Raw genomic sequence first — 10759 nt, 5'->3', positions numbered from 1 at the left:
CTGAGGCCCAGACCTAAAAAGGTTGTAGCAGCCATTGATTTTTTTTCACACGCGCATTATTAACAAAACTATATATACTACTGGTATATCATATTACTGTAAAAATATCGATTCATCAATTTGCTTCACTAAGCATTTTAGGCTTCTCGATCTTTGTTTAATCAATATTCCTATCGCAACGCTTTGACTGAAAGTTCAGATTCCGATTGGATACGTGCGGAACAGGTCAGTTGCAAGTTGTATAGAACAAATTAAAACTAACTTGAAAATGAATGCAGACACAAAAAAACTAATATCAAACCAATACGGTAGAGTAAACGCCCCACCTATCGAACGTTGTCGAGTTAACTTCTGCACAGACATGGAAAAATCGGTTCTAATGAGTAACTTTGAGAGACGAGGCTGGAATCAAGTGGGACAAGATGACGAATGGAACTTTTATTGGGCGTCGACACAGACCTGCCGGAATCTGTTTAGTGTCGAGAGCGGGTACCGAATGAACGATAACCAAATCATCAATCACTTTCCCAACCACTACGAATTGTCGAGAAAGGATTTGCTAGTGAAAAATATTAAACGATATCGCAAAGAGTTAGAAAGGGAATCCAGTCCGATTGCTGAGAAAGCTGAAGTCGTCCTCCCTGGGGGTCAAGTGGGGACAAGATACGTTCACCTTGACTTTATACCCGTCACCTTCGTTCTACCGGCGGACTACAATATGTTTGTCGAAGAGTATCGAAAGTCCCCACAGAGTACATGGATTATGAAGCCTTGTGGCAAATCTCAGGGTACGGGAATTTTTCTTATAAATAAACTGTCGAAGTTAAAGAAATGGTCTCGTGAGGCCAAAGCTCCGTTTCACCCTCAACTAAGCAAGGAAAGCTACGTGATATCTCGATACATTGACAACCCTTTGCTTATCGGAGGGAAAAAGTTTGATTTGCGTCTGTATGTGTTGGTGACGTCATTTCGGCATCTTAAAGCCTATCTGTTCCAATTGGGGTTTTGTAGATTTTGTACAGTAAAATACGATACTAGTGTGACTGAATTAGACAATATGTACGTGCATCTGACGAACGTGAGCGTACAGAAGCATGGGGGAGATTACAACAATATACACGGAGGGAAAATGAGCGTTGAAAACCTACGATTATTTTTAGAAGGAACCAGAGGACGGGCTGTGACTGAGAAGCTTTTCTCAGCCATCCAATGGCTCATTGTGCACTCGCTCAAGGCGGTTTCGTCGGTCATGGCGAACGACCGGCATTGTTTCGAGTGCTACGGATACGATATAATAATTGATGACCAGTTAAAACCCTGGCTGGTCGAGGTTAATGCCTCGCCGTCACTTACCTCCACTACAGTGAACGATAGAATTATGAAGTATAAATTAATAGATAACATGATTTCAGTTGTTTTACCGCCTGATGGCATCCCCGACGTTCGCTGGAATAAAACACCGAGCCCTGAAGCTTTTGGAAACTTTGATTTGCTTATAGATGAAGAGTTACTGGAAAAAGAGGAAATGGCAAGCACTGGCCGCTCATTCAAAGGTCATAAGAGTAGAAATTAATTAAACAGTTTTATAACAAAATAACGATTTAAGAGAAAACAATTTACACGAAGCGATTCCTACTAAATAAAAGATCGCCTGTCGATGTCTAGACTATAATGAAACTGTTGTGAGTTCAACCGTAAATAGCTAAACAGAGTGGATTTAAGTGGTCCTAGTTTATGCGGTGAACACTTTGCTAATTTGCATTTTAATGTTTGCCGTCCAGGAAAAATATTGCTACTTTGCTCCTAGCATAACTTCCCACGAGTGTTCTATATGTTAAGCAGCAACACAACAGTGCTTAATAGTGCAAAAGTTTCGCAAAAACTCGGCGTTCGCCACCTCCGTCGTTGATTAACCCCATTACGTTGTTTTACGGGATTTACGAAAAATGTTTCAACTAGTTATGATTGAATCTAAATTGCCTTTTGATTATAACGAAACTAAGCTGAAAATGTTTCCATTTATGTAACAATATTTTAGAGTAATCTTAGCCTGCAAGCGATTGAAATCTCTAAAGCCATTATTCCCAGCTCAACAACAATGGATTTCTTTTGCTGATTGGATGACTCTATATACACAATAATTAAATATTTACAGATTGTATATTAAAAAAACCTGTGTATTATTAACAAAGTATGTATGTGTGATTAGCGCGAATGCCTTGGGTTAGCTGGCTATGGTTTAGACACGTCCTCAACACCAATTTTTGGGAATTTCTTCGCTATAGCTATCGGACACTGCCTTTGTATTGAGAAACATGATTAACGCCTAACCCTTTTCTAGTAGTTTAAATATGTAGTATTTTATAGTTTACGTTATTAGTGTAGCATAGCGAGTAGCGAGGTCGAGCCAGCAACCCTCGTGAATATTTTAACGTCGCGTTTTTTGCTTCCAAATTGCGAATTCTCAACTTCGACGGAAAATTTTTGCGCGAAATTATGCAACTTGAAAGTTTGATTAAATTTTCCTCTACAAAATGCACAAATCTTAAAAGAAAATATTGCTGCCCTGAACTGTGTTAAGCTTATCCATACATACTAAATAAACTAAATATTGGGAATATGCAGTTTATAAATTTATTGAAATATTTTATGCTTCAAAAATTAACTATTTAAGATAATTTATAATAATCCGATTTAAAAACATTTCAAATGAAATTTGTACATGTTATGAATTATATGTATTTATATATAAATCTATCTGAATCTGTGGGAATATTAGAATATGAACTAGTCTGTATCATTACCAATAACAATAAGCAACTATGAAAGTTTATTATCTTTATTTTTAACCGATATGTCAATTTTTTATTTTATTTGAAAAATGATTTATAAACTTAATATATTTTCGTAATATTTATTTTAATACCCAGTTTATTTTTATAAAGTATTTTATTTCGAGTAATATGGCTTTGGAAAACAAAAAAGCTTCATCGTCAGTACATACCAAAAATCCATCAGTACCCGAGAGAGAGAAGAGAGTTACTTATTGCACGGACCTGGAGAAATCCGTTATTATGACCAACTTTGAACGACGTGGGTGGCTCCAAGTGGGCCCAGAAGACGAATGGAACTTCTACTGGTCATTCACAACAAACTGCAGAAATATATTCAGCATCGAAAGCGGCTACCGAATGAGCGATAATCAAATGATCAATCATTTCCCGAATCATTACGAATTATCGCGAAAAGATTTATTGGTCAAAAATATAAAGCGCTATCGGAAGGAATTGGAACGTGAAGGAAATCCCTTAGCCGAGAAAACTGAGGTCACTCTCCCTAATGGACTAACAGTGACACGCTACGTCCACTTGGATTTCATACCTGTCACCTACGTCTTGCCCGCGGATTACAACATGTTTGTCGAGGAATATAGAAAATCACCTCAAAGTACATGGATTATGAAACCGTGTGGAAAATCTCAAGGCGCCGGGATTTTCTTGATAAACAAACTGTCGAAACTTAAGAAATGGTCCCGTGAAGCGAAAGCCCCCCTTCACCCACAGATCGGCAGCAAAGAGTGCTACGTTATATCTCGTTATATTGATAACCCTCTTTTGATTGGCGGCAAGAAATTTGACTTGAGATTATACGTCTTAGTAACATCGTTTCGCCCCTTAAAAGCTTATCTGTTTCAGCACGGCTTTTGTAGATTTTGCACTGTAAAGTATGATACTAGCGTCACAGAATTAGACAATATGTATGTGCACTTAACTAATGTTAGCGTACAAAAACACGGTGGCGACTACAATAGCCTGCACGGAGGGAAAATGAGTATTCAAAATTTTCGTTTGTACTTAGAAGGAACGCGTGGCCGATCCGTTACTGAAAAATTGTTCGCGGAAATGCAATGGCTTATCGTTCATTCATTGAAGGCAGTTGCACCTGTAATGGCAAATGATCGTCACTGTTTCGAATGCTATGGTTACGACATTATTATCGACAATGCATTGAAGCCCTGGTTGATTGAAGTCAACGCGTCCCCTTCGTTACAGTCGACTACACACAATGACAGAATTTTAAAGTATAAATTAATCGATAATATTGTGTCTGTAGTGGTGCCATCTGGTGGGATACCGGACGCTCGCTGGAACAAAATCCCTTCAGAAGATGCTTTGGGTGACTTCGACTTATTAATCGATGAAGAATTGATAGAGAGAGAGGATGTCAACTCACGCTATTACAGATATCATAGATTTAAACAATAACATACTATTTATTATATTTATTGAGAGTTTTTATAACATAACCTTATAAGGCAACAAACATCATTTATTACTAAATAAACAAAAAAATAATTTATAGTTTCTTTTCGTCACTACTTTCCTTGTACATGAGGTCTTCGTCTATAAGTGTTTCGAAATCTCCCAAAGCTTCAGAACTGGGTATTTTGTTCCAGCGTGCGTCTGGAAACCCATCAGGTGGCAGGACAATAGAAAGAAGGTTCTCGACCAAATTGTATTTTAATATTCTATCATTAATAGTAGTCGCAGTCATAGACGGGGAGGCGTTTACTTCGATAAGCCATGGCTTTAAGTTATCGTCAATTATTATATCATATCCATAGCATTCAAAACAGTGACGATCATTTGCCATTACAGGAGCAACTGCCTTCAATGAATGAACTATCAACCACTGCATGTCTTCAAATAAACGTTGAGTAACTTCCCGACCTCGGGTACCTTCCAAATATAGTTTTAAATTTTGGATACCCATTTTCCCTCCGTGGTGTTCGTTATATTCCTCGCCATATTTCTGCACACTAACGTTTGTCAAATGAATGAAAATATTGTCGAGCTCAGTTAGGCTCGTGTCGTACTTCAGTGAACAGAATCTGCAAAAGCCGTTTCGATACATATAAGCTTTGAGGGGGCGGAAAGATGTTACTAGAACGTAAATCCTCAAATCGAATTTCTTACCCCCGATCAAGAGCGGATTATCTATGTAACGGGAAAGAACATACGTATCTCTGCTGGTGAGTTGGTGTTGTAAATATTTTTTTGATTCCTTCAACCCTTTTTTCAACTTTGAGAGCTTGTTTATCAAACATATTCCGGCCCCCTGAGACTTGGCACACGGCTTTAGAATATACATTGTTTGTGGCGATTTGCGATACTCTTCAAGAAAAAGGTTATAATCCGTGGGTAAAATGTAAGTCGTGGGAATAAAATCTAAATATAAATAGCGACTGACGACCTGTCCATCTGGGATTTTGTTTTGAGTTTTTTCTGCGAGGGGATTGTTTTCTCTTTCAAGTTCTTTTCTGTAGCGTCTTATATTTTTCACTAGTAAATCTTTGCGCACCAATTCGTAATGATTTGGAAAATGATTAATAATCTGGTTATCCTGTAATCTGTAGCCAGTTTCTAAGTTGAAAATACTGCGGCAGTTAGCTGTGTTTGACCAGTAAATATTCCAGTCTGCTTCGGGAGTTACTTCCCTCCACCCTCGTCGCAGGAAGCTGTTGATCACTATAGATTTATCAAAATCTGCACAGAAGCGTACCTGCCTGCGGTCACGATTGCTTCTTCCATACATTCCAACAGAATTCTGTTTCATTATGATAGATTTTAATACACCTTAATACCAAAACGCGTTCCTCACAGCCTTCGTGATTAAAATAAAATATATTTTAACCTTTTAAAGATTTATCCTCGTCACATCTACGTTGAATGTCAATAAATACTAGCGTCAGTAACAATGCCATAGACGTAATGACGTATAAACACATTATTTTCAAATTACATGTGGTCATAACTTGTTGATTGGCAACGCTTCCTCATCCTGGTATAAATTTGTATTTACATAATACAACACAAATAACCCCAGCGATTTTTGGAAAAATATGTTTTTTATGTAGTATACGTGATATCCATTCGATAAAAAAAACTGTTTATTACGTATTTACAGAGCAGTGTTGGCTTGAACGTGCATCTCTTAATAGTTAATCCGCCTTTGCACCAACACATTTTTTTCTAAACGCATTTAACATTTGGTCGCCGTTTTAGAATATCAGCCCATGACACGGAATCCTAGTGTGGCTAGTACACGTTTTCTTTTAACTATACATACTTTATATATTGTGTAAAAAGGTTTTTCTTCTCTTTTATTTTTCTGGTATGGCGAAGACCGACACGTCTTAGCATGTCAACAGGTGCCTTACTTACCTCTTTAATAAAATACTATGAAATAGATCCATACCAGACATCTAAAGCCAAGAGAAGATTGTAATAAATCTGCATATAGTTATTTATTAGTGCTGTAAAGTTGTGTATTTTTTTTAAATCAAACATTCGACGATATGAGAAGATGTTAGAATTGTAATTTTATATCTACGATATCAACGAACTGCCTTTGTGGTTATACTAAACATTATGTTACAGCGGAGATATTGTTCACACAAATGAATTTATAAAGTACGCAATCTTTTGGACAAAACAAGGCTCTATATTAGCGACTACATTTATCAGACTCCTTTTTGTGGACAATCGTAAAACTTTTGTGTAAGATAATTTTTAGGTTGGCTTAACAGCTCCGAGGAATTGTATAAATAATTTGTAATCATTATTTTCTAAATATACTTTTAAGATTTTCGACCGGGCAAGGCAGTTATGATACCTAATATTCTCATTTGATATGCGTCATTTCATTTATTCCCTTACCTACATATGTTTAATTATGCCATAAGTATCAAAATGATTACTGGCAAAATATGATAACGTAATAAAAAAATCATATAGCAATGCAGTGATCTGAAATCCCACGGCTGTTCCCTATAGTGACTTAAAACAAATATAAGTTCAGTAAGCTGACGTAGATTGACGTAAAAGTGTAATGTGACCAAACTGTAGCCAAAGATTTTTATGCTTTTTGTTCTAATAATTTGAAGAATGATTTACTTTAATTTATGGTATCCCCTTCAGTATTTAACTTAAGGGTGGGACCGTAAAATATGAAACGCGCCTAAGCAATGCTTCATGGTAAAATGTCAAAGGTCTCAAATTAAGTGGCGAGTTTTAGCACCCGAAGCCACGGATGAGCTAGTAAGTCCCATCTATAATTCGTATTATCAATGTTTTGGGCAGAAATATCCAAGCCTATGCCCTCTATTGAAACTATCAAGAACTACTTACTGAGCGTGTGAGCGCCGGTGATTACCTGAAATTCTTCTTCCCGGTGATGTAGAAAGAAAATATATAAGTTTTATTCTAAGGTAAATCTCTATTATCGTTTCTGTTAAAACAAGGCAACATTAATTTTTTTATAAACAGGTTTTTTCTATAATATTGTCTTTTGTAAACATAGCTTTTACACGTTGAAAGAAAACACTTTTTTACCGCCGGAAAAATTTAAAATTATGTTAAATAATTATAAGTTTATAATAATACCCATATTGAATGATGTGTTTGTTATCACTCATGGCGTCTCAAGTTTCTATAATGATAGCAAGATTACTATAGATGCCAGCTGTTATTAAGTAAAAAAAATGAGGTTTGAAAAAACCCTTTCAGTCTACTAGACTGATCTCTAGACGAAGTATTTCAAATTAGTTTGTAATATCCAGTACCTTTCTTTCAGATATTTGTAATTTGTAAAGGCTGTCGCCCATCCAAGTACTGACCTTGCCCGACGCTGCTTAACTTTTGTAAGTATATTGTGGTTTCATAACATACTTTGATGGCTTGAAAATTAGTATAAAGTTGTAGTTTTTTTTGCTATAACTCAGTAATCTAGGCGCTAGATCGGGCTCAGATTCGGAACTAAGGTAAGCTAAGCTAATAGGTAGCTAAGCCGTTTCCAAAAGTTCCTATGGTGATTATGTACGATATTTTTTTAATGTATATTTACTTCTACAAACTTAAAATAAAAATTTTAAAAAGATTTTAATGTTTTTACGACAAGGAAGTATAACTTATAACATGTACATTACTATGTAAAAAAACATACTTGTTTTTTTATGCCGTGCACCACCTTAGCTTTTCTAAAATAGTTATGCCCACCCATGTAATATACTTTTTTTTTTTTAAAAATAATTGTTCACTGCTTTGGTTTCTTAACCAAATTTGTAACGAAGCACAGTACGAAAATTTTTAACCATATTAAAAAACTGAAATAATTTTTCTTAAGCTATCAATCAAATTGTCCCGTAAGGGGCGTGGACCCCACACTGGAAAACACTGGACACTATTAGAAAATATCAAAATATTGAAAGAAAACAATTTTTTAACCGGATTAAAGCTATTAATTAGTAATATAAACTTATAATAATTATTTTACATAATTTTAAATTTTCCGACGTTTCGTGTGCTACCACGCACGCTGTAAAGCTATGTTAACCAAAGACCAATACAAACATTAAAATATTTTTTTTTTCACTCGCGTTTATAGTGATTTTGTTTAAGTAATGTGTACTACACTATACAACGATATTTTATAGTTATTGCTAACATTAATTATTATAACAAATTATAGTAACTAAAAAATATTTTTTTAAAGGAGTGCCTTTAGGGAAGGCTCCAAAGATACTGTAGCGTTCCCCCTTTGTATAGCTAGACTAATTCATTCTCAGAGGTGACACTTTAACTTATGAGATTTATACAACAGTGAGTGCATTTCTATAAAAAGTAAACGCCAATCTCAGAGATAAACCGCTATAACCACATCGACTTGGAAATAGTAAAAAGTTGCGCAATGGTGTGAAATAAAACAAACATTTCATAATCATTTCTCTTATTATAAATTCTATTACATACAAATTTTATTTATATAATCTTAATAATGTACAAAGGGGCCGTTCGAGTATTACGTAAGAACTTTGGGGTTGGGGGGGGGGGGGGGGGGAGCTCGGTTGTGGATTTTCTTATTTGGTGATTAGGTTAACAGTAATTATTAACTTTTTTACACATATTACCCACACATTGTCTATGCTTGAAAAAAAAATCATTTTCGAGATTTCCAATAAAAAAATAATACGTTTATGTACTATTATTTTGAGAGCTTTGCTTAGTTTTACTGACAATAGGAGGGGGGGGGGGATAAATTGCAGTAAAACGGCTTACGTAATACTTGAACGGTCCTAAGAACAAATTTCTAAAATGTATTAGGACTATTTGATCACGTTAACAACGGTGGTACGTATACGTTCCAAAAGTATACGTACGCGAAGTATCCGTTTGGCCGAACATTTTGTGTACAGCAAGAGAGTTTTTTAATTTAACATGAATCCGTAGTCCACTTACATATTTATTTAGAAAGGACACTATCTAGAACCATAGTCCATCTTCTGGTTCCTCTTCACTGTCAGTCACTTGAAGGTCATCTTGAATTGCAGGCTCCGGCTGAAACAAGATTTAACAATTGAAAAATCTTTCTACAGAATTTTCTTATATTATAGATCTTCTTAATACCCAAAAAATTGTAGACAAATGATCATGAAACAGATATAAATCTGACCTAACAAGGTTTTAGCGCCACTGTGTTTTTTTTTTTAAAATCTATATAGATTTCCTCCTCAGTTATAAAACCAATGAATCTGACATTGCTCATTTAGAAAATTGAATTTACGAATAAACCTAACAATTTGATAGTCATTATAAAATAAATACGAACCTGCCAGTTTTCAGGCGGTTCTTCTTTGAACCGCGGAGGTTCTGGAGGCATACCCGCACTGTCTGGCATTCCCATTCCCATACTGTCCATTGGAGGGTCCATACTCATATCCAGATCTATGGGCTCCTCCTAAATATTTACGTTGTATTAGGTAAATTTGATTCCACTTTGAGTTTTGAGTAAAAGAAGCAAGGTACCAATGATCAGTGTTTCCCGCTCGAACCATAGTTCTCATAAGTAAATAGTGGAAATGAGGGTAGCATTACAATTTGAAACCTACCTTAAGGCCCGAATGCTAGACGTCAATAAAAATTAAATCAAGCGCTGTCAAACCATTTTTCTCTATGAAGATGGAAATATTTGACATCGATCCAGTTTAGAATATGGACATTTGACTCAGAGTCGATACTTACAGAAAAAGTTTATTTTTTAATGTATTAAATATAAATACATATACTAATAAAATAAACGTTCGTAAGCCATACATAATCTAAGCGTAAAATAGGGTCCTTTAAGAAAAGGACGTACTGATTCTTAAAAGATCGGCAACGCACTCGAGCCTGGCATTGAGTGTCCATGGGCGGTATCATTTAACATCAGATGAGCCTCGTTTAGTCCCTGTTAAATAAAAACAAGAACCTTGATAGGGTAGGTGTAATGCAGGTTGTGATTCTCAACGTCAACCAATTCGTCTGAACGCGGAGCGTCATCCGGTACTTCTCGCTTTATCGAAACTCCGCCCATGCCGCTCATACCGCTGCTGCCCGCTTCTTCATCTGAAAATTATGATAATTTTTTACAAATTCATGCTCTACATAATTGCAATTATTACGAATGGCAACATTATTTCTCATATAAAAACTATTTAATAATAATAATAAATAATAAAATCATTTATTTCAGATCATTATAAATCCATATATTGTTAGTAGAGACACTTATAACTATATTAGCAAAATTATTAAAACATTAAAACATTTAATTAAAAAATCTCCGATGATTCAAGACACCAGGTACATAGGCATGTATATGAACCCAGTGTCTCAAAACAGCACATTCAGGTTTATTAGTTATAACCATCAGGATATCGTTA

General features: G+C 35.5%; 4 protein-coding genes across 4 annotated transcripts in view; 2 read left to right on the top strand and 2 right to left on the bottom strand.

The window, feature by feature from the left end:
- Positions 1-268: 268 nt before the first annotated feature.
- LOC123708341 (polyglutamylase complex subunit TTLL1-like) lies at positions 269-1573 on the top strand. Its single transcript, XM_045659018.1, has one exon. It carries the CDS (start codon positions 269-271, stop codon positions 1571-1573), a length of 1305 nt encoding a protein of 434 aa, XP_045514974.1.
- A 1284-nt stretch (positions 1574-2857) lies between these two features.
- LOC123709038 (polyglutamylase complex subunit TTLL1-like) lies at positions 2858-4353 on the top strand. Its single transcript, XM_045660124.1, has one exon. It carries the CDS (start codon positions 2964-2966, stop codon positions 4263-4265), a length of 1302 nt encoding a protein of 433 aa, XP_045516080.1. The 5' UTR covers positions 2858-2963; the 3' UTR covers positions 4266-4353.
- On the bottom strand, positions 4294-5695 carry LOC123709039 (polyglutamylase complex subunit TTLL1-like). The gene has a single exon (XM_045660125.1). It carries the CDS (start codon positions 5614-5616, stop codon positions 4357-4359), a length of 1260 nt encoding a protein of 419 aa, XP_045516081.1. The 5' UTR covers positions 5617-5695; the 3' UTR covers positions 4294-4356.
- A 3360-nt stretch (positions 5696-9055) lies between these two features.
- LOC123708044 (transcription initiation factor TFIID subunit 1) overlaps positions 9056-10759 on the bottom strand; it is a 41802-nt gene continuing 40098 nt past the window's right edge. Inside the window, exons 32-34 of the mRNA XM_045658503.1 lie at positions 10306-10442; positions 9667-9795; positions 9056-9395 (exon numbers count right to left, since the gene is read on the bottom strand). Of these exons, the coding sequence (XP_045514459.1) occupies positions 9321-9395; positions 9667-9795; positions 10306-10442 (341 nt within the window). The 3' untranslated portion in view covers positions 9056-9320. The remainder of the gene's footprint in view (positions 9396-9666; positions 9796-10305; positions 10443-10759) is intronic.

The sequence above is a fragment of the Pieris brassicae genome, chromosome 4, assembly GCF_905147105.1.
Source record: "Pieris brassicae chromosome 4, ilPieBrab1.1, whole genome shotgun sequence".
In the NCBI taxonomy this organism is placed as follows: Eukaryota; Metazoa; Arthropoda; class Insecta; order Lepidoptera; family Pieridae; genus Pieris; species Pieris brassicae.
The sequence above is the reverse complement of the archived record's forward strand: the minus strand, read 5'-3'. Positions and strand labels throughout refer to the sequence as shown.